This window comes from Pundamilia nyererei, unplaced genomic scaffold, assembly GCF_000239375.1.
Source record: "Pundamilia nyererei isolate P.nyererei 1_Seehausen unplaced genomic scaffold, PunNye1.0 scaffold00339, whole genome shotgun sequence".
NCBI lineage: Eukaryota > Metazoa > Chordata > Actinopteri > Cichliformes > Cichlidae > Pundamilia > Pundamilia nyererei.
Genome location: NW_005187740.1, coordinates 31,508 through 53,058, shown reverse-complemented (window position 1 = coordinate 53,058; position 21,551 = coordinate 31,508). Strand labels below are relative to the sequence as shown.

The following is a 21,551-nucleotide window of genomic DNA, read 5'->3' as shown; positions in this document are numbered from 1 at the left end:
CACACACACACACACACGCACAGTAGATCTGTATCTACTAAAAGTCCAAATTTAGGTTTGAACATGGCTTATGAATTCTTTTTATAAATACACATGCACACAAAGTTCTCCATCACTATGGCTTTTTAAAAAGAAATCTAAGTGCACATGTGTACATAGCTCTGTAATGAGCGCACATAAAGTATAATGCCAGTGGACACATGCAGGTTACATTTTTAAATACAGACTCGCAAGGCTCAGATACAGAATGGCGTCAGCAAAGCCCAACAGTTATGTATCTGATAACGTGACACCAGCTACTGTCGTGCATGCAGCTCGATACCAGTATTCTTTCAAAAGATTTACAATTTAAACTCACACACAAATATATCTGTTTCAGACCTGCTTTCATAAAAGTTTGGACATGCTTTGCAGGTTAAATATACATGCACATGACGTTCTGCACCACTATGACTTTAAAAAGATGCTTCAATTTAGGTACAAAAACATATGCGCTTAAACTGAAGCCTCAGTATAAGCGCACACTTACAGGTAGCTCTAACGTAAGCTTGCGTGAAGATGTCATAATGTCAGCTAGTTACTACAACTAACTAAAGATTTGTAAGATCTTTACAATAGTGCTTCGATAATATTACACTAATGTGGTCACACTTTCTGTACCACAACTGGTTTTTTCAAAAGTTTAAATTGAAGTTTGAATATTCATTATGTGGCTGCTTTAATGAAATGATAGCTGAAGAAGAAATGCACATAAAGTTCAGCACCACACCTGCTTAAAGATGCATCAATTTAGGTGCAAAAACATGTGCCAGGCCTGCTTTTAAATAGGTAGACTCTACCAGTAATATACCTGTGTTGATGAAGTCACACTAACCACCGTCGTGCATGTAGGTCACACACCTGCCTGAAAAATGCTTCAGTTTAAGCACACACATGCAGGTAGTTCTGTAAGTGGCTTAATGCAAGGTATAGTTTTAAATACAGACAGACTTAAATATCTGGAAGAAATATTTAAATTGGTTTAATTTAAAACTTGCAGACAATTAGAAATACTTCACTTTATTAGTCCCACGTGTGGGACTAATAAAGGTTATCTTATCTTATCTTATCTTATTTTATCTTATATGAGACCGTGTGCTTTAGACGTACTTTTTCAAATGTTGTTTTATCATTTTTTGTGGCGTAGTAGTTCTAGTAGCAGAAGAAGTTAGGTTTTAGTAGTATATGCATGCAGGTAGTGCTCTAATAATTCAAATACGATTGGTCACTCTGTAAAGCATCTTTCCTATAAGAAATCCGGGCGTCAGTGTCACCATCATAATAGGAAATTATTTTCAAATGAAAAAATAGGCATTTATGATATGTAAGCTAGCTAAAGATATCTACTTGAGAAGTGTACCTACATTGTTGAGCTTGTGTAATATTACAATATAACACAGTGTCACCTTCGCTATGTCGACCCACGAGTGACTGTAAGAGGTGCTGGCAGTACTGTTCTGGTGCTCCGTCACAAAAAATCAAATGAACATATTTATGTACATATATACATACATATATTACATATAATGCAGTCAGCATTATGTATGTATATAATAAACATAGTAAAACCATTAAAAATGTGTACACGTACATACACTGAATAGTGAAAAAATACTGCGTTAAAAAGTTTGCACCTTTTTTTTCATCAGTGTGTTTTTGAAGGATTTGGGACATTGCACTGTTTAAGTTGGCGGTCAAACAAGTAATACATTATATACATAATTATGCATAATGTATAGTCAATACATATAACGGGGTACGTTAATTTACTGAAGATCAGGATCAAGAGCTACAGTTTTATTTTATATAATTTGGACTAATGCAGATGATTTCTTTGATTACGCCAACAGAAGCCGACCCAAATAAGAAAAGTAGGCTGCGACCAGAAAGGCATGGAAATGCATGTTTTTGGCCATAGCGTGCACTTACTCTCAGCAGCTTTTACAAACTAAATTGCATTCATGTATTTTTGAGCAAGATGCTTTATAACATTATAGACAAATATGACCTTTTAAAAAAAAGATTAAAAACGGTCTTTTCCAAATCATTTTAAGATTCAGCGCTCAGTACATTCAGAAAACTGGTAATACAAATGCAACTGATGTATTTTCTAAGTATTGTTTTAAATGTTTATACCAGTCCTGTAACTGGACATGAACCCGAGCCACAGTTCAAACATGAAAATCCCGTCACATATGAGCAATATTATTTCTGAAGAAGCTGATATAGCGGAAATTCTTTTACTATGTCCTGAAAGTACAAGTATATTCTGAGCTCTTTAATCTGTCTTTAATTGAGTATATCAAAACAACTGAGAGATGTAGCAATTTAAACATATATGCTTCATAATGTGGATGTATTTGAGGTTTTTTTCTTTGCATTAATATCTGATGGACATAATTGCTTCTCCTTCATATGTCTAAATTCTTGTTTCTGTTAGCTGAAGTTAGTGATTACCTCGTGGTAGAACAGTAAAGATCAGGACTTCATAATTCATGCAATCATCATATTTTAGCATATAAAATGCCCCCAGCTGCTCAGAACATGCCTCTGTCACCTCTGCAAGTACACGTGAACTTGAAAACACTTAAAGTTTTTCTAACTTGTAAATTAGAAAAACTTTAATAACAATTTATAATTTTGATATTTTTAGAGGTTGTTTCTACAGTTTTTATGCCTGTTGTGTCAGTAAGAACAGGTTCAATAAAGCTTTTAAACTAGTTGCATTAAACTGCTTCATAACTAGTCCATTTGTTATTTGTTTTTGCTTCTCCTAAAAGGGAAATGACAGTAAAGAAGAGGAGAATCGGAGGAGTTTCCACTGAAACTGCATTAAAAACAGTTCAAGAAACACCCGGTCTGTCTAATCTGACTGACTGACACATCAGCGGAAAGATCAGTGACATTTTTTATGTTTACACGAATTCTTCGTGACTCATCAGAAACATTCACAGACACCATTCACAAAACTGGCTTTGCAGAGTTTTCCATCACAACCTCTCGTAAGGGATCCCAACATCACAGAGTGTCCGTGAGTGCAGCATCAGCAGGTTTCCTGCATCTGCTGATCAACCACAGGATCACAACACAGCCCTGATTTGCAGTAAATGCACTGAGCCAACATGGAAACACTCAGCTTTACTCAGCTTAACCTATAGCTTCTTACGCAATTATTGCAACATTAAAACTGTACAAGAATAGAAATAGTAGCAAAGCTTAGTGGTTAAAACAACAAAGCAATACAGATTAAAATTTCAAGAGTCTATTAAATACTGATGTTTTAAAAATTTCTTGCAGCATTCAGCATTCAGTACAACATTTTTTCTCTCCAGTCAGCAATCAGATGTTTTTCTGGCCCACAAAAAAAAAAAAAAAAATCAGTTGAATTATTTTATTTACTGCCAACTTCATCTAAAAAAAATACAGAATATCAGTGTTATCATCGGCGTTATAAAACAGCAGAAATACCAAAAAACAATGATAAGTAAACCTTCAGAATAAAAGAAGTGGAGTAAATACTAAGCTCTTCTTTAGACTAACCCCTGTAGGCTGCAGGTATCGCTGCTGGAAAGATGAATTGGCTGCTTTCAAGGTTTACAAGAAATCTGCCTTACTGAAATATCAGTTTACCTGCATGCTGCTGTCTTTCATTTTAGCTCCTTATTTCAGGTCGTTGTGTCAAACAAACCAGCGGTGGATGGAAGCAGCTACGTCTTCTATCCACACAGTCAATCAAATCACTTTCATTGTAATAAAAGTCATTTTTATTTTAAGTCATATTTATTGAAGTAAAACAAATAAAAGAATAAAAATACTATTGAAAGTTCATTTCAGTCAGTGGCTCAAACAAGGCAGTTGCCAATGAACCTGCTCGACAAACGGCCCCGTGCCATTGATGTTGTTGAAAGCTGACTGGTCAATAAATAGTTACGAACTGAGCTGAGTTTGACTATGTTGTATTTATTTAATGGCCACACACAGATTCTTATCTTTTAAAACCACCTCTTCTCTTACAGGACATTTATACACAAACACAAAACCATAGAAAGGCTGTGAAAGACTGGAGTCTTTAGAACTGAGACAACGTATTAAAGCGTGTTTATTTAGGTATCAAGCATTAGATCGAAGTTTTCTGAAAGCTAATTAACATAATTCACATCTTAGACGCCCACAAATAGTTGCTAATGACATAAAAGAGGGTTTAGAAAAGGGCATCATATCAGTTTCTAATCTATTTCCACTGCACTCGTTACAAAGCGCACATTAGGTTGTCAATGTATTAACTGAAGTTCTGGGAAATGAAATCTGACCAGAGGTTTGGAAATCAGCTTGTGCTCACACTTCTGCCAAGTTCAGTAGTTAGAATGAAAATCAAAGAAATGCCGAGAGGCTAAAGGTTCAGGACCATCCAAACATTTTTCTAAAGATATAAGACTCAAACTAAAGCGGTTTCTACTTGGTTTGGATGCTGAGGGATACAAATAGAACTAAAACTTGACCCCAGGTTACGCAGTGAAACAGACGAATGACGTCAAGTTCCCACCGGAAAGAATAGCGATCGTTAAGGGGTGTTTTATAGAGCGTATGGATCTACTGCGAAGGAAACGTGAACGACTGTTTGTTATAAACAGGTTTGATTTGAATGGTTGTACATTGTGACCAACCATTCAGTGTTTTACATTAAATGGTTGTTTGCTGTGTCTTTTCAGCGTGAACTTTGTGACTGGATTGCCATGCATTTGATATGAATGAGAGATTGCTGCTGGTTTGTTTTGTCGGCACTGTTGGAAATAAAAATCACAGTAAAGTCCAAGCGAAGCAAAAACAGAGCAGATTACTGTGGCCTGACACTCGGCAGCTCGATGCACTCCCACAGCTGCATGACCACACAGAGATGAAGTTTTCAGATTACCTGGCACACTTGACCTATCACAGGGTTGCAGTGACATATATTTTGCCTCCGTCAGCTGATAAAGGTGATAAAGGTGGTATGTGATACGTGTAGGTGTTCAGCAGAACAGAGGTTCAGGGGCACCGTCATGACTTCTGAGGATTGTGTGGACTGTCTGAGCTCGATGCAGATGATATCGCAGCCTTGAGGTCTTGACCTGCAGGTCCTCAGACCGGTTTCTTGGGCAGGAAATCCACTGACACAATCTGTACACCTCCATTTTACTTCTACTGTACATCCACTGTGTTTTTGCTGCATACACAAAAGAATCGTGTCCCTTGAAAATGTTCTTCCAAGGGAAACTTGAGCAATAAAGATATCTTTGTTTATCTAATGGGCAGAAATAACAGGAAACGGCTCCTTAAGGTGAACCATTACACTTCAATATTAACGTCAGTTCGGTTTTTACACCATTGGTTGAGACATTTAATCCAGTTTTACTTTGTTTTATTAAATGTAGCGCATAATTCTACTCGATAGAATATGTCTGTGAAGGTTCTCAGCCATCCAGGTCATGGTAGTCTAAAGAGCTCGGAAAGAAAAGTGACGCTTTTCTTTCCGAGCTCTTTAGACTACTCTATAGAACCACTTTGTTGTATTGACCCTTTACAGATAGTGGTCACTACAGTCGACAGCTATTCAAAGGCTTTCCTTGTATTTGTGTCAGTGTTGATGGTTTACTTGTACATAAACCACTACATTGGGCACTGATGTGTCCATACTCTGCCACCCACCCCAAAAGTGGACACAAAACCATTTGAAAAATTCATGTTCAAAAATGAAGTTCAAAAATATTTTTTTCATACCTAAATAGAAATAAAAAGACTTAAGAAAAAAGTCCTGATTGAGATTGTCATAATTCATGCATGAAAGTGTTAAAGTCTGACTTTACAGTTTATTTTTTTCCATTTTTCCCTTTATTTTCTCCACATAATGAGTTGTTTTTCATGTTATATTTGGTTTCTGTGAGATAGGCTCCAGCTCTCCTGCAACCTTTATTGGACAAACAGAAGAAGATGGATGGAGCAATGGGATGGGATCAATATTTAGAATCTTAGCATTTCTTGTCTTACCAAAAAGCAATTTTGAGCAGGAAAGTCCTATAATTTTTTAATATTGTTATTTTATGAGTTATTTCTTTGTTTTTTATGCAACACCAAGGAGCTAACAGTGCTAACAGAAAAGTAGAAACACAATGTTTGGCTGGTTTTCCTGACTCATTGACAGACTCATTTGGAAGATGTTCAATTTAGACTTATCTTCATTTATGCCGAAAGAGAAATTAAAATGTGAAATGATCATTTACAGTAAAGAGCAGTGAGGAGGTGGAAAAATCAGTTTTACTCTGACGTTACAGCGTGTCATGTGTAGATGTCTGATAGCAGATCAGACTTCTGTTAGGATTCATTCATTCTCAGATGGCTGCTTCTCTGCCTGTGAAACACTTCAGACTGGGTAAAAGGTTTGAGCCATATTAAAGCGCTGGTTGTGTTGACAGACGCGAGACTTCAAACACTCTGAGAGCAGCGACAGTTTCCTGAATGAAAGTAGAGAGATGAAGAACCCGAGGTCGCCTTTAAAAATCCAGCTTGTCGCTTATAGCAAAAAGGATGTCGTTTCTAGGAGACCTAAAGAGCATGTGACAAGATGTAGTTAATGCTCAAAGAAAAGGGCGTGACCTGGGTGCTGTCAATCAAAGATAAGGTGCATGTTGTAAGATTACGTCTCTTCCTAAGGCTTCCTGTATGCTCTGAAATAAATGATCTTCACCAGATAAGAGTCATGTTTCCATCCACATGATTTCAATTTAAGCAGAAACTACAATTACTGCCTTTTATATGTCACCCAGTCTTTGCTGCTCTTTCCACTGTTGTTTTTTTTTTTTCATTGTTACCGCAAAGTTGAGGAGGCTAAACCCGAAAATCTCCTCACAGTGTATAGTTTACATTCATGCCTGTTGACTCATTTCTATCACCTCTAGAAATGATGTGTTCAGGTGTTCCCCTGAAAAAATGAAACCAGAGAAACTCGGTCAGATGATTTTGTATTTGTCTCCAGGCAGAGAAACTTCACTCTCAGGAGTTGATAGCATTTGTTTGTTTAGAAATGATCACATTTTCATTTACAGATCAAAATCATCACCTTTGAGCTTCCTGTACAGCAGCACTGTCTAGTTTTTAGCCTGCAAGACAGTTAAACTGGCTGGCTCTGGGTGTTAAAATTTGTGTTCAATTGTGAGTTTGGGCTCCAATTTGTATGATAAAAGAACATAATCAGAGCAAACAGCTATGGCACCACTTTCAAAAGACTCATTCAGCTCCAGCCAAGACAACAGAATTAGAGCCTCTAGTCAACACAATCAATCAATCAAGGAATTCCTAACAAATTTTGACGTACTGCCTGCCTGCACCTCTCAAAACTTGTTTCCACAAATCGTTCTATATCTAACTGGTTCTACACATTTCCATTAAACAAAGCCCAGGTACCAGCACAGAAGCACAAAACTGTCCAAATTTGCAGCCATCATTGTTAGTTGCCATGGGGGCGCTAACCTCATCGACTGGTAGATGCAGGCCGCAGATTCTGCCCACCTTAACTTCCTTCTAATTTAGTAACCCGAAATTTTGTTCCATTACGCCGCGTAAAGAGAAAAAGGCAAAACATTAACGCCGCAAAAAGAGATGTTAATGGCCTGGTGTCACATAGAGCGAGAGCCCCTCGACCCCTCTCCACCAAAGAATAATCCATAAACAACTTAACGGCTAGTCCTGTTGTAATTAAAGTAACACACAGTTCAAAAAAGAAATATATACACATGTGATTGAGACAATAGCAATCTCGCTTAAAAGCAAGTTATAGTCTAATGAGTATATTCACTAAATCAAGGCATATTTCTGCATTGCTGCCGAATGGCTCAGGTTATGTGGTTCATTGTAGGGTGTGGCAGGTTTGCTTAAGAGAAAGTAAAGGGGACAGTTTTGAAAGAAAAAAGAAATATAAAGGCAAAATATTCAAATAAGATCAAAGATTTGTTCTTTCTTCCTGTAGATTTTGTGATGTACGGAGCCCCCCCAGGGGACATGGGAGAAAAAAAAATTAGGGAGGAAAAAAAAAAATTAGGGAGGAAAAAAAAAAATTAGGGAGGAAAAAAAAAATTAAGACGGACTTTTGCGAGATCTCGCAAAAGTATTGCGAGATCTCGCAATAAGTATTGCGAGCGCTCGCAAAAGTATTGCGAGATCTCGCAAAAGTCAACAATGGCGGCAGCTACTTAGTTGTAATATTACTCTTTCTGGGTCACAAAATACACTTTTAAGATATTTTGAGGCGTGAATGTAGTTGTGTAAACGTCAGATACCTGCTCGGTTTACAAGACATCACATATTTGCAAAAGAGCTCCGACGTTTTTGGAGATCTGACACCCACTAGCTCGAAGCTAACGGGAAGTCGAGACCTACTACAGCCGGGAGGAACACCGCTTTCCCGGCACATCGTGCCTCGACCTCCCGGTCGGCTTCGAGCTGGCGGCCTCCGAAGAATGCGGCTAAAACTTTTGCGAGATCTCGCAATACTTTTGCGAGAGCTCGCAAAAAGTCCGTCCTAATTTTTTTTTTCCTCCCTAATTTTTTTTTTTCCTCCCCAATTTTTTTTTTTTCTCCTCCCTAATTTTTTTTCTCCCATGTCCCCTGGGGGGCTCCGTAGTGATGAGCAAATGAATCTCTTGAAGATTAGTTGTTAGCTGTGTTTGTCCTCGCAAGAATGATTTTGCAGTCAAGTGATCATACCCAACAGTTTTCAGTTTTCAGTTGCATGACGTTTTAATCTAAACTGCTCTTTAAAAAATCAAACAGTTGAATATCATATAGTGTTGGGCCGACTCCAATAGGTAACGCTGAGTGAGTTATGGAAAATATGTTTTATGAGATCAGCGTTTTGACTGCCAACAACTAAATTCTAATTGGTTAATGCTTAAAGGGACATCAATGCAGGAGGCGATTTACTCGACGTGTCAGTTTGCCACTGATAGTTGGCAACTAACAGACATTACAGGCTTCAGTTGCGTGACAACACCTTAACATATTTGCCACCTTCACTGAGAGTGGTAATCACTTCAAACCCTAACCCTGGAAACCTAGATAAGGACACTCAAGCATATAATCCACCATTATTTTAACAATGCTGTTATTTATACATGTGACTCTCCCTCTAAACCGTAGGAAGTGCAAGAACTTTGGGCTGAATCAGGCTAAAACTGTTAAAACTGGTTCCAAATGCCCAGCAAACAAAGTTCAGTGTAAAAAAGTGCACTTGTAAAATCATTAAAGCACATGAGTAGTTAAGATGCTTTTCTTTTATGCGTACATTGTTTCAGTACAGATGGGATTCTATTGTAGGGATAAATTAAACCTTTTATGCCACGTTGAAATCTGTGGAAGCTACTTTCCTGCCTGCTATTGATTATAGTGATACACACTTTCAAGGAGCTTTTATCAAGCGTGCTATTTATTTCAAAGGTTCGTTACAAACATGAGCCCTTCATTATGTTTTGGTGAGTCGGCACTGACTACTTGCTGAAATATCTGTAAAGCGAATATGGGTTAACTTCCAGCTCGCATCTGTCGCTGTCTCTATTTCAGCTCAGATAGTTACTATCTTGAAGTCTCAATTGTAATGCACCCAATGTTTTGAATGATGAGGCTAAAACTCCATTAGGTCTTATATAGAAGTTTTTTATTCTAAATGAGCACTCAAGGTGCTTTATACAACATGCCTCACACTCCAATAGATGCATCTCGCCCAAGAACATTTGGCATACAGACAGGAGCAGCGAGGGATCGAGCAACCAACCTTCCAATTAGTGGCCACTGCTGTTTCATTGTTTTGGTTGCATTTACAACAGGTCTATGTGGTGAAGAACATTTCGATGTCAATGAGACCTACTTGTGAAATGCAATTAAAACCAAGGCAGTTAGATGCTCACAGCTTGAGAAACCCTGAAATGTACTTGCAAACATGCCGCTGTGGTGTCAGAGTTGGCAGTTTGCATCCGAACACCTGAACGAATCGAGGACATCTCACCGCTCTCTCTTATGTTAGTGTGTTGAGTTTTTTTTTTCACCTCTACTCTGTGTTCATTGTGTCACTTTGGGCCTAGAAAGTACACCAGTAAAAATAAGCTGAGCATCTGCTTAGTATAGCCGTTTTGTTTGAGTTGCATTTTCTGTCATCTTTTGCGCTTCTTTTAAACCTCCTGTTGAACCGGGGTGTTTCCTTAGCGGGGGCTGAGAGTTGTGCCTTGTGCAGCTCTCTGGCCACCACATTGAGCCAAGGTACAGCTCAGTTAGGGAAACACGCTTTTGACAGCTAAAGAAACCACAACACTGCTTCCTGAAGTGGGGGTCTTTACTTTTTGTGGTCAATTATTTCTCTTGAACTACAAAACACAACTACACTGGCACCTTTAGACCTCAGACACTTACAAAGAGGACTATTTCAAGCTTGAAGCCTGTTTGTATTGTTATTAAATCATCTTTTAATGGTCTAAACCTACATTAGAAGTAAAAGTCTTAATCACATGGTGGAAAAGACTAATCCAAAAGACACCTAACCAACCAATGCAAACTAATATGGATATTTTAAATCTTTCAATTTTAATTCATTAAAATGACAATACATAAAAAAATCCTTTCAAAAAGTCTGATACATACAGTCGACTCTACACTTTATCTTTTAATGTTTCAGAGCTGCCATCATGTTGGTGTATTTAATGCATTGCATCAGAAAAGACCCTTTTGTCTCTGTTGAAATATTTGCTAATAGGGTTGAGATGCTGTTTGAGAAGTCACTGTAACTAAATGGTGTTTTTTTTTTTTGCCTAAACCTTACAAAGTATTAAAATCACACCTTTGGACATAACATTGGTTACTCTGGGCGCTTATAGCTCTGATACTGCACTGGAAAATATCTTGTAGGCCAGACGAGGCCCAGTTGTCACAATACGACTGACACTTAAGGTAGACATGTGGCTGCTTTGCAGCACGCAGACTTACTCTGAAACAGCGCCGTCTGACAGCCCAAGAAGAGCTGCCCCATCGCCACAGAAAACTGCACATATGAGCTAATCGTCGGATGCTAATGTAACATGTAATGCACCTTTTCTTGGTCATTATATTTTAATGCTGTTTTGTTTGTTTTTTTAAATGTAAAGCTCACAAAGTGTATTAAAATCTGGGCAACTCTGAGTACTTACAGCTCTGCCCTACCATTACAACACACCTGGCATCTGGCCTGTATAAGGTGGACCTGTGGTGTGGCCCAAACACCCAGAAAGCCCCACAGAAAATCTTTCATCCTAGTTTGTATTATTACACATTTAATGTCAAATGAAGCTCAGAGACAGGAGTTATTCAGGAAACAGAAACCACAGGTTTTACACAGCTGCACTTCATATCATTACTGAATCTTAATTTTGCCCCTTATCTGGAAAAGAGGGCCTTCATTTCTCTGTTTAAACATTCAATAAAAAGTTTCAGATGCCAAATGTATTTTCTCAGTCATGTCATCATAACTTATTGCTCTTTATTACTAAATCTGGCTGCTCAGGGCATCTACAGCTCAGTTACTGTACTAGAAAATATTTTGCGTGCCAGATGTTGTCTAAATTTCACAACACTGTTAGGCCATTATTGTGTAAAACTGTGGCTCCTTGCATCAGGCAGACAAAACCATATGTAGCCCAAAAAATAATGTCACATACCATGCCACGTGCTCCAGGAAATCGCTCAAAAGTCCTTTTTATTATTTTTAAACAGGTCGTGCAAGTGATGAACACCACTAATACTGTTTAGACAGCAGTTATTCAAGAAACAGAAGCCGCAAGTGTTAAAAAGCTGAAGTCTTACGTTTTGCTCCTTATATCAAAAAGAAGATCCTCATTCCTCAGTTTGAACATTTGAGGTCCTAGTTCAACCTTTCTCGTTCATGCCATCAAAACTAAATATGCTGTTTAGTTTGGATAAACTTCACAAAGTGCATTCAAATCATGATAGCAGACAGATTTTAATCCTAATTTGCGATACTCTAATCACTTTTAGCACAGTTTGGCACTTATGTGTGCCAGATGCGGCCCAAATGTAATAGAAACGTGGACATTAAGCCATATAAGGTGTTACTGTGGCGTGTGTTTGTTGTCGTTTAAGAGTAATACATGTTTAACCTAAATTAAAGTTGAAAGGCAGTAGTTCTTCAGGAAATAGAAGCCGAAAGTTTTAAACGGCAGCACTTCATGCCTTTATTTTAATTCTAAATGTAATCTTTGGCCCCTAACTTACAAAGAAGACACTGATTTCTTGACTTGAACTTATATTAAAAAGTAGCCCTTCCTTGGTCACGCTATTATAACTTAACGATGTTTATTTATTGTAACTCTCACAAAGTGCACTTAAATCATGATAACAGACACATTTGGGAATAATCTGGGATACTTTGGCCACTTATACCAAAGTTAGGCGTGAATATGTGCCAGATATGTTCCAAATGTCAAAATACTGGACACTAGGCCGGCATAAGGTGGTGCTGCGGTCTGGGTGTGTCTTTCTTGAAGAGTGATTTTTATCTGATGTTAAAGCTGAGAGACCGCAGCTAATCAGGAAGTATGAGCTGCAAGTCTTAAACAGCTACATGCCATGCATTTATTTTAGTTCTAAAATGTAATTTTTGTTCTCTAACTTACAAAAACGGCCCTCATTTCTCACTTCAGAGGCGTACTTAGCCATTTAATAACCATGTCGGCCAAATACAAAAGTCTAATTGTCTTTACAACATGTGAACTGAGCAGTTTTAATGCTTACCGTAAGGCTGTGTTTAGTAAAGAAAATACTTTGTTTAACGAGCATGATTTTATGTGTTACCTAAGTAGTGCCTTTATCGTGCCGCAATATAGCGCTTATTAAGGAAGCACTGCAGCCACAAGTGTCGAACTACACGTCTCATGGTGCTGCTGCACAAACTTCATTTTTTCATAAAAACCAAAGTGACAAACTTGATTTCTGCAAATTCTGCTGTTAATATTTCCTCCTACTTTTAGCTTTTATTCTCAACTTTATTTCATCATCGGAGGAAGGTGATGGTAAAGTGATTTTTATCTGTGTTACTATATTCTTGAAATGGCTCTAAAGTGTGAAAAAGTATTGCTGCCTGTGGTGTACCAACCTGTAAAATGGAGGAACTTTCCATTTTCTAGCCCTTTGTCTTTGTTAGAATCAAACATCTACACATTTCTAATTACACCCCACAGTTTGAGGAACTACTTCGTTTAGTTTCCCTCGACTGTTTCTATTCTTTTATTCGGGTCCAGGAAACACGTGATTGAATTGGTCCCTTATTTTAAACGAGCACGATCTGCCTACACCGGATTAGCTCATCCTTTGATCGATATTTAGACGACTTAAATTTGTTTTTGACTGTTTAATTTGTTATTGAATTCCCTAAACTTTGATTTAGGGAAATCAAAGTTTGTGATAATCTAAACTAGCTTTAAATGTCTGAAAATATAAATGTTTTAAACTGATCTTGAAATGGTCTACTGGTCTAAATGGTATGCAATGCTTTCAATTGTAGTTGGTTTAAACTGGATTCCCTGTGGTCTAAACTGGTACTTAAGTTTTTAAAAAAGCTTTTTGTTGAACCGTTTTCTTTTTTAATCTTTGCGACCGCTTTTAATACTTCGCTTTGGCGCACACTTATCAGCTTTAAACTGATCTATTAAAGCGCTAAACAGGTCATTTCATAGTCTAGACTGGCTTTGAATCTTGAATGGTCTGAACTGGATTTCTGATAGGCTAAACTGGTACTGACGCTGAAAACCGCTGCTGGATTAAGTTGCTTTTTCTAATTGTTGAGACTTGTATTACCACTGGTACATTAGCGTTCTAAACTGGTTATTTGATGGTTTAGACAGTTATCTATGGCACTAGACGGATGACCTACATTAGAATGTGATAATGAAAGGCCAGTGTTAATGCTTTCAAGGCTCTCATTGAAAGGAGTCATTTTAAATCCCTTCTGTGCCTGACTGCTCCTCTGAGTCCCAACAAGCTTGTTCCCTAAAGTGTTTGGAAGAAATACTGCTCCAAAAACCTGAAAGTGTGTTTCCAGAATGTAATGTTTTGGTAACTCTTAGTGAATTAAATTTATAATTATCCATTATCTAGATTTATTTCTGTATTGTTTTGTTTATTGCCCCCCCCCTTTTTTTTATTGCAGCTGTCAAAGAGAATTCAAGCTAAAGTATATTAAATCAACTTAATACCCTAAATAAACTGGAGTTTTGATTATGTAAACTATGAACATTTATTTTACGCAAACGCTTGTGAAATGCTACGTGAAATGGTCTCAACTGGTATGCAATGCTTTTAATTGTTGTTGGTTTAAACTGTGTTTCCTGTGATCAATACTGGTACAACCAGTGAAAACCTTTTCCATTTTATTTGTTTCAGTTTGTATTTAAACAGTTGAACTTTGACGCACGTTTTTTAAGTTTAAACTTGTATGTTAAAGATCTAAACTGACCATTTGATGGTCTAAACCATAATCTATGGCTCTAGGCCTTGGTTTAAGATGATCGGTATATTTTATTTTATAAGACTTTCAATGGGAAACTATCACTTCTGTGCTTGACTGGCCCTCTGCATCCCTACAAACACGGTCCCTAAAGTTCGCAATGAGTTTGGAAGAAAATGCTTTTAGGTTTTGTACTCCAAACGACCTGGAAGTCTTTGACAGGGCCTCCAAAAATGAATCCTATGGTAACTCTTGTTCAATTTAATTTTACGATTATTTGTATATTAATTCATTTATTGGGCTTGAGTTTTACTTTAAGCGCTGAAGATATTTTGATTCCAAAATTTACTTTAAAGTTTGGGTGGCTTGAACTGGACTTTTAATAGTCTAAACTTGGCTTTAATGCTTGACAATGTAATTGCTTTATTCTGGCTCTAAAGTGGACTCAACTGCTATGTAATGTCTTCAATTATAGTTGCTTAGAAACTGATTTTTTATTGTGTATTCTGGTATGTAACTCTGAGGTTTACTGAGATGAGGATTTCCTTTTGGGTTATTTTTTCACCAGTGTAAGAAATAAACCTATTGTTGAGTGAGATTGTACATTTGTTACATCGAGTTTTGCCCAACTTTAGTTCAGATGTGTCGTTACATGAGATTGATTAACTTGATTAAACTTCTACCAAAGAAGCCTATGAATATGAAAGTCTATATTTATAATAAAGTCAGAATTTAAACAAACTGGAAGGAAAGATTAACGCATTATGCGTCATTTTTACACCTCGACAGCATGCACAAACTGATTAGTCGACGTCCGGATGTGGATGTTAGCCGATAGCTTAGCTATCAGGTTCAAGTTACATAATAAACTTTTTCTTCTGAGTATAAAAAGTAATGTTTTTTAAAAAACAGAGGGGTCAGATATCTTATTTATTTAGGCAATGATGGGCCTTTTTTTTAAGGTAATCCACACAGATTAGCTTGTGTGATAATCAGACGCATCAACACCAGAACATTTCTGATTTATAGTGTTAGCTAGCTAATGGCACTGTGGTTTTCAAATCTAAAATTGGTCATTAGATAACATTTTTCTTTTTACCCCTAAAAAAATGACAGAAATCTAAATTTTGTTTGGTTGTGTCACGACGAACACGATACAGAATCCAACATGGCTACCAGAATTCTCCACTACAGACATATTCAGCTTAAGACTTTCTGCTGCTTGAAAACATTTTAAATCTGCTTTATGTAGATGCTGTTCTGTTAGATATGTGGGGTTATTTATTCAGACGACACACATCTATGCAAGTACAGTTGGTATTTTCTTTTAAATTTTCTGATCTGTTTGAGGGTTAGCACTTTGCTTGTCGATTAAGAAAACTGATCTAATGCATTTGAATTGTGACTGCTCTGAAAGTTCAACCATATCATACTGACAGTCGCTTCATGACTGAGACTAAAATATTTTTTTCTTAGCTTCTGCAAAATCAGCATTTAAAAAAAATAAAGCTAGCAGGATTTAAACCAAGTTTAGGTCTGATTTCGTATCATGTTTCTGTTAATCATAAACTATTTTTAAAAACCTGTCTTAACTTTTGTCACGCTTTTAGAAGGGAGGTGATGCCTCTGCAATTCTTCTATTTCAAATCTATGTGTAGAACTTCAAAGTGTGTTCGGGGTCTTACCAGCCGGGGAGACCATTGAGGCGAGGACCAGCAGGCCAGATATCCACATCTGGAGCGCCATCCCGAACCAATATCCCCAGACGACGTTGTTTCTTCAAACTGGTTTCGGCGATGAAGTGAGATGACTGAACTAAACTAGTATCTTCCTTCTCTGTTGCCTCGATGTGGAACAGGAAGTGGTGAGGAGCTGCTGTGCCAGGTGACACTCAGCGACACACTTACATCAACTTTTCTCCCACACATGAACACACTCTGTAGCACACATGGAAAAACAAATTCAGCCTCTTCTTTTGCCAGCTATTCCTGCTTTTGATGTTTACACGGTTATGTAACTGAGAGTAAATCTTTTAAAATAAATCTGAAGCACTCTTTGTTTACATTATTTATATCACCCTTTCTCTTTTTAAGGCTGGTTTTCAGTGCTAGAGGCTGTGTAGATCAGTTTCACTTACAGGTTGTCACTTTTGAGTGTAAACTCAAGACATTTTAATGTGCTGGGTACTAAACCATGACCTTTACTTTATCTTAGTCAAGTGGTTTTAGTCCCCAATCCAAATCAAACAGAAAGTAAAAACTAAGCAACTCAAACTGTGGTTTCCTGATGGTCTCTCTGCCACCACTACTTTGTCAGGACTTTTACCCAGGATTTAGTCAAGTACCACAACTAGTGCAATCACCAACTGTGTTCAGAAAAACTGACACAACATCTACAGCCAATGAAATGTATTTCAAAATCACTTCCTCAAACCGTAAAGTTCCCTCCATATATAAAGAGATTTACTTGCAGCTGGCAACTGGACTGGATGACAGAAGGACAAAACTGTCTGGCCAATTGTTGATTATAGTTGAATTTCAAGGCTTGTTTTGATTAGATTACTTTCCAATTTATTTACCCCCAGCTCATATGAAGCACCAATATCCTTTGCTTCCACTGGTAGTTATTTCAGTCCATTTTTGTTATTTGTGTCAAAGCTGAGAGAAGTTCAACTCAAGACTTGCCTACTCAATAATGCTAACAGTTAATTTGCCTGGATTTAAAATGTCTCTGGTGGCAGTGTTTATGCTAGTCGTCCTTGGCATCATATCTGGTTAAAAGAATCAAAATGGTGACTGCCAAAGTGCTCAACTTGAGGTCTCAGAATAAAACCTCAATAAAGCTGTGGGACTCAAGCAAACCATAGTGAGAGCCATTATCCACAAATGGCTAAAACATGGAACAGCGGTGAACTTTCCCAGGAGTGGCCGGCCAACCAACATTTTCCCAAGAGGACAGTGACGATTCATCCAAGAGGTCACAAAAGACCCCAGATGGCTTAATGGTTTCTAAAAAACAAAACAAAAAACAAAATTAAGACTTTGTAGTGGCCTAGTCAAAATCCTGACCTCAGTCTGATTGAGATGCTGTCGCATGACCTTTCATGTGCTGGTGTTGATGCATCCCCGCTTGAAAATGCTCCAATGTGGCTGAATTGCAACAATTCTGCAAAGATGAGTGGGCCAAAATTCCTCCACAGCGCTGTAAAAGACTAATTGAAAAGTATCCCAAACACTTGGTTGCATTTATTGCTATTAAGCTAGTAGGTTTAGGGGGCATCACTTTTTCTTACAGTGCTACGTGTGTTTGTGGACATCCTGCCCCCCCAATAATAAATACCTTAATTTAGAAACTGCATTTTGTGTTAACTTGTGTTATCTTTGTCTAATAGGAAACCAGGAAGGGGGCAAACACTTTTGTACAACACTGCATGTGGATATGTATGGTCTATGGTCAGGAAAGCAACGCCAAAGTACATCTCATTATTGGAGATGTCAACACTAGTGGCCAGTGTTTTTTGGCTGGATCTATCAAATTAGTAGTTGCTTTCATCACTTGCATCTGATGACTCCACCTCTTTGGGCTGTCGGGTTGGCAATTGTCTTTCTGTTTCCTGTTGCAGGTGCATAATGGGTGTAGTCAAGAAGGCCTGTATTCCCATAAAAGGACATTCTGAATAACAGTTTATTTTCATGTCTACCCAAACAACATTTCACTCACTACGCCAGCAAACATGCCAATATGACTGACTCATGGACTGACACAGCTCATGGTTGTTTCCTTCGATTACTTTATTTAGTTTTGTAAATTTCAAATAAAAAACTTGATGGTGTCAGCTCAGAATTATTTGTCCAGTCATGACAGATCAAAACTGAAAACTTGAAGTCAGAACTGCCCAATTTACTTTCAAAAGAGGATGTCACGAATCAGCGAAAGAATATATCTGGGACATCATTGTCAGTAGTTGAGCCAAATATCTTTTATAGAGGTGACTATTAAGCATCCATCGTGTTCAGGTCAACGCAGAGTAGGCCCAGGGTTCTTAAAGTATGACCAGTAGGTCAACAGTGGCCCTCAGCAACAGTTTCAACTCTTACCTATCATCCATAGCTTATGAGTTACAGCTGCTGTCAAGAACTGAGCAACATAACCCACCATTCTCGCCAGTTCATAGGATAATTATAATCTATATAGTGGATATAAGAGTTCTAGGAGGATCTGTTGTCCTCTGAATGCTGAATGCTTTTAAAAATATGTATCTTGGTGATGGTGTTAAAACCATGAGTGATAGGTAAGTGGTAGATATGGCCAAAAATCCTGGTTTTTGCTCCATTCTGACTTTCATGTTAACATAATTAACTCAGTGAAGCTCATGTTTCATTCAGAGACCACAAACTCATTAAAGAGTCAGAGATTAAGATGCTCTTACTGTCATTTACTTTCCATTTTATTTACTTCTCATTTATTGTTTAAAAATATTAAGCGATTAAATTGGGTTATGTGGATAAAATAATGCAAATAAACATCAAACCACAACCATTCAAAATAAAATAAAAAAAACTAATTATGCATTGAAAATGAATGAAGATAAATAAAATAAATACATACAGCTGACAATAAGTTGGTGAAGTAAGTCTAAATGTGTTAAAAAACAAAAACAAATAAAACACAAAACAGATGAGGAGGCTTTAATACAAATCTTTATTTTTCTTTCAAAAAAATAAAATTTCACAGCAAACACTTACAGCTGTTATTCAGCTTGAAGAAGCAGCAGGTCATAATGTTATTAATAAAGTTATGTTTAAGGCAAATAATCAAAGCTCCTCCCCTTTCAGCAATGCCTAAATAAGCTATGTTTGCAACAAAGGAAAAAGTCCCGCCTATAAGGAGCCTAGTTATTATTATTCTAAACAAGAAGCATGAAGGAGGATCTGGGGTTATTTGATTCACTAATATCTAAAAAAAAAATAAAGATTTTCTTTTAGCATATAAAAAAACTTTACTACATCACCCACAAGTAATAAACAGCCTGTTACTGGCAAAGACTCAAGGGAAATGTAGTTAGTGTGGTTACTGATGTCTCCTGCTGTTTCATTAAAAATGATTTGTGTTCCATAAAGTGCTATTTGTGGATTTACAAAGTACATTATGTGCAAATCTTTTCATACTGCACATTTAAATCGGTTAGTTAAACAGCATCCAGGTCAAAGGTCAAATACAAAAGTTGATGCTCAGAAAAAGATTTGTTCTGTTTTAAAGTGGTGCTAAAGTTTGCCTACAAACATATATTCCATTAAAAAATTTCCTATACAAGTATTTATCGATTTAATCCTCCTCTGGACTGGCAGCTTTAACTTTTCAGCGTGACGTCTCCCTCTGCTGGTCAAACTCCACCAACACACTTGGCTTTTTAATAATGTTTAAATCTGCAAAACAACAATAGTCTTTTCAAACACCTGAGCACACACACATTCACAGAGTCATTTGAAATCTTTTTAAGTGAATCAAAAGAAAGAGGAGATTAAAATGTAACACTGACTTCTGATGCCTGAATGTCATCGAGTGTTTCAGCTGCAGGAAAGAAAAGCTCCAAACGCAACAATTTAAGTCTGAGTTAAAGACAACTTCTGTGTTTAGGACACTTCATCTGATTTTGTTTGCCTGTTTTCAGAAACAGAAGCTTTCAAATCTAAAATTAAGAATAAAGCAGGCATGATGTAAATGACGTGGATTCAGCGGTTGGATAAATTCATGGATTCGTAGCAGATTAATCGGCGTGTAACTCCTGAGGAGGATTTTGCATCTCGTACATTCTGGTTGCGGGGTTCGCAGGTTCGAATCCTGAACAGAATAAAAAACAAAATGAGCAGAAAAATTAACAAGACGATGGTTTAACTGCACATCTTTAAACGGAGGCGTGGTGTCAGCTCCAGCAGGAAGTGATGGACTACAAACAGAACAGTAGGACTACAAACCATCAGTGGTGCTTCCTGTACGGCGTTGCCTGGAAATACTCATCAGGAGTGACGGTCTTCACCCCGCCAAAGTAATCCAACACCCACACCTGAAACACAAGGAAGGAGGACCAGCCTGCTGACTTCATGTCACATGATTGGCTGAGAGCAGCACAGGTGTGCACTCAGGACTACAAGTGCTACAGTAATGATAGAGCTAGTATTACAAGGTGTGTGATGCTGGAGTACCTGTAGTATTAGTGGTATTATTATAATTTTTAATAATAGTACTATGGCAGTGTCTTTCTAGTATTATAAATAGCTCAGTTCTGCTTTTGTATCAGTAATATTATTACTGTAAAATTTCTGGTATTACTAGTTTCAAGTTTTAATGTCAAGTACAGATAAACCGAGTAGCCACATTTAGCCATAATGAAATTCTTTGGCTCGTGTCCTCAGCTTTACATGAGCATACAGAAGTGCGCAGAAGTGTGAGTTAAATGTGTGTGTTAAATTAAGAAGAAAATAACAGAAAATTTAAGAGAATTGAAGTCAAGTTGATATTTATAGTTTGTGTGACAGTATTTACAGGTTGAATTACTACTGAGTTACTACTAGTGGCAGGTGGTAGTACTTCTATTATTAGAAGTATTGTGTACTACCTGTATCTGTGTGGTGTTTTAGTGTTAGTAGTATTATCCATCATTATTATACCATCGTTATGATAGTGTAGTATTATAATATATACTTATAATATATATTGAGTTGTTTTAAACAAGTAGTATCATGGATTTAAAGTGGATTATTATATCTGATATTTGTGTCATGTTTTAAAATGACAACAGCATAACAGAAGCATGAGTGTACTGCACGTTCACATTTAACTTGTATTATTATAGTGGAAACATTCAACAGTATTTATAGTATTATTAGAAATATTAGTAGTACTTATACTTATTATATCTCTAACAATGAACATGTAGTAGTACTGTGGGATTGTTTCAAAGCATTCATAGCAGGTCAAATTCAGTAATTATCTGAACTTG

General features: G+C 37.2%; 2 protein-coding genes across 2 annotated transcripts in view; both read right to left on the bottom strand.

Annotated features, from left to right (window-relative positions):
* cd247 (CD247 molecule) overlaps positions 1–16,395 on the bottom strand; it is a 19,902-nt gene extending 3,507 nt beyond the window's left edge. The window contains exon 1 of the mRNA XM_005752019.1: positions 16,237–16,395. Coding sequence (XP_005752076.1) covers positions 16,237–16,297 — 61 coding nt within the window. The 5' untranslated portion in view covers positions 16,298–16,395. The remainder of the gene's footprint in view (positions 1–16,236) is intronic.
* A 2,843-nt stretch (positions 16,396–19,238) lies between these two features.
* Positions 19,239–21,551, bottom strand: part of LOC102199154 (protein CREG1) — a 13,913-nt gene continuing 11,600 nt past the window's right edge. Inside the window, exons 2-3 of the mRNA XM_074312096.1 lie at positions 20,527–20,641; positions 19,239–20,392 (exon numbers count right to left, since the gene is read on the bottom strand). Of these exons, the coding sequence (XP_074168197.1) occupies positions 20,529–20,641 (113 nt within the window). The 3' untranslated portion in view covers positions 19,239–20,392; positions 20,527–20,528. The remainder of the gene's footprint in view (positions 20,393–20,526; positions 20,642–21,551) is intronic.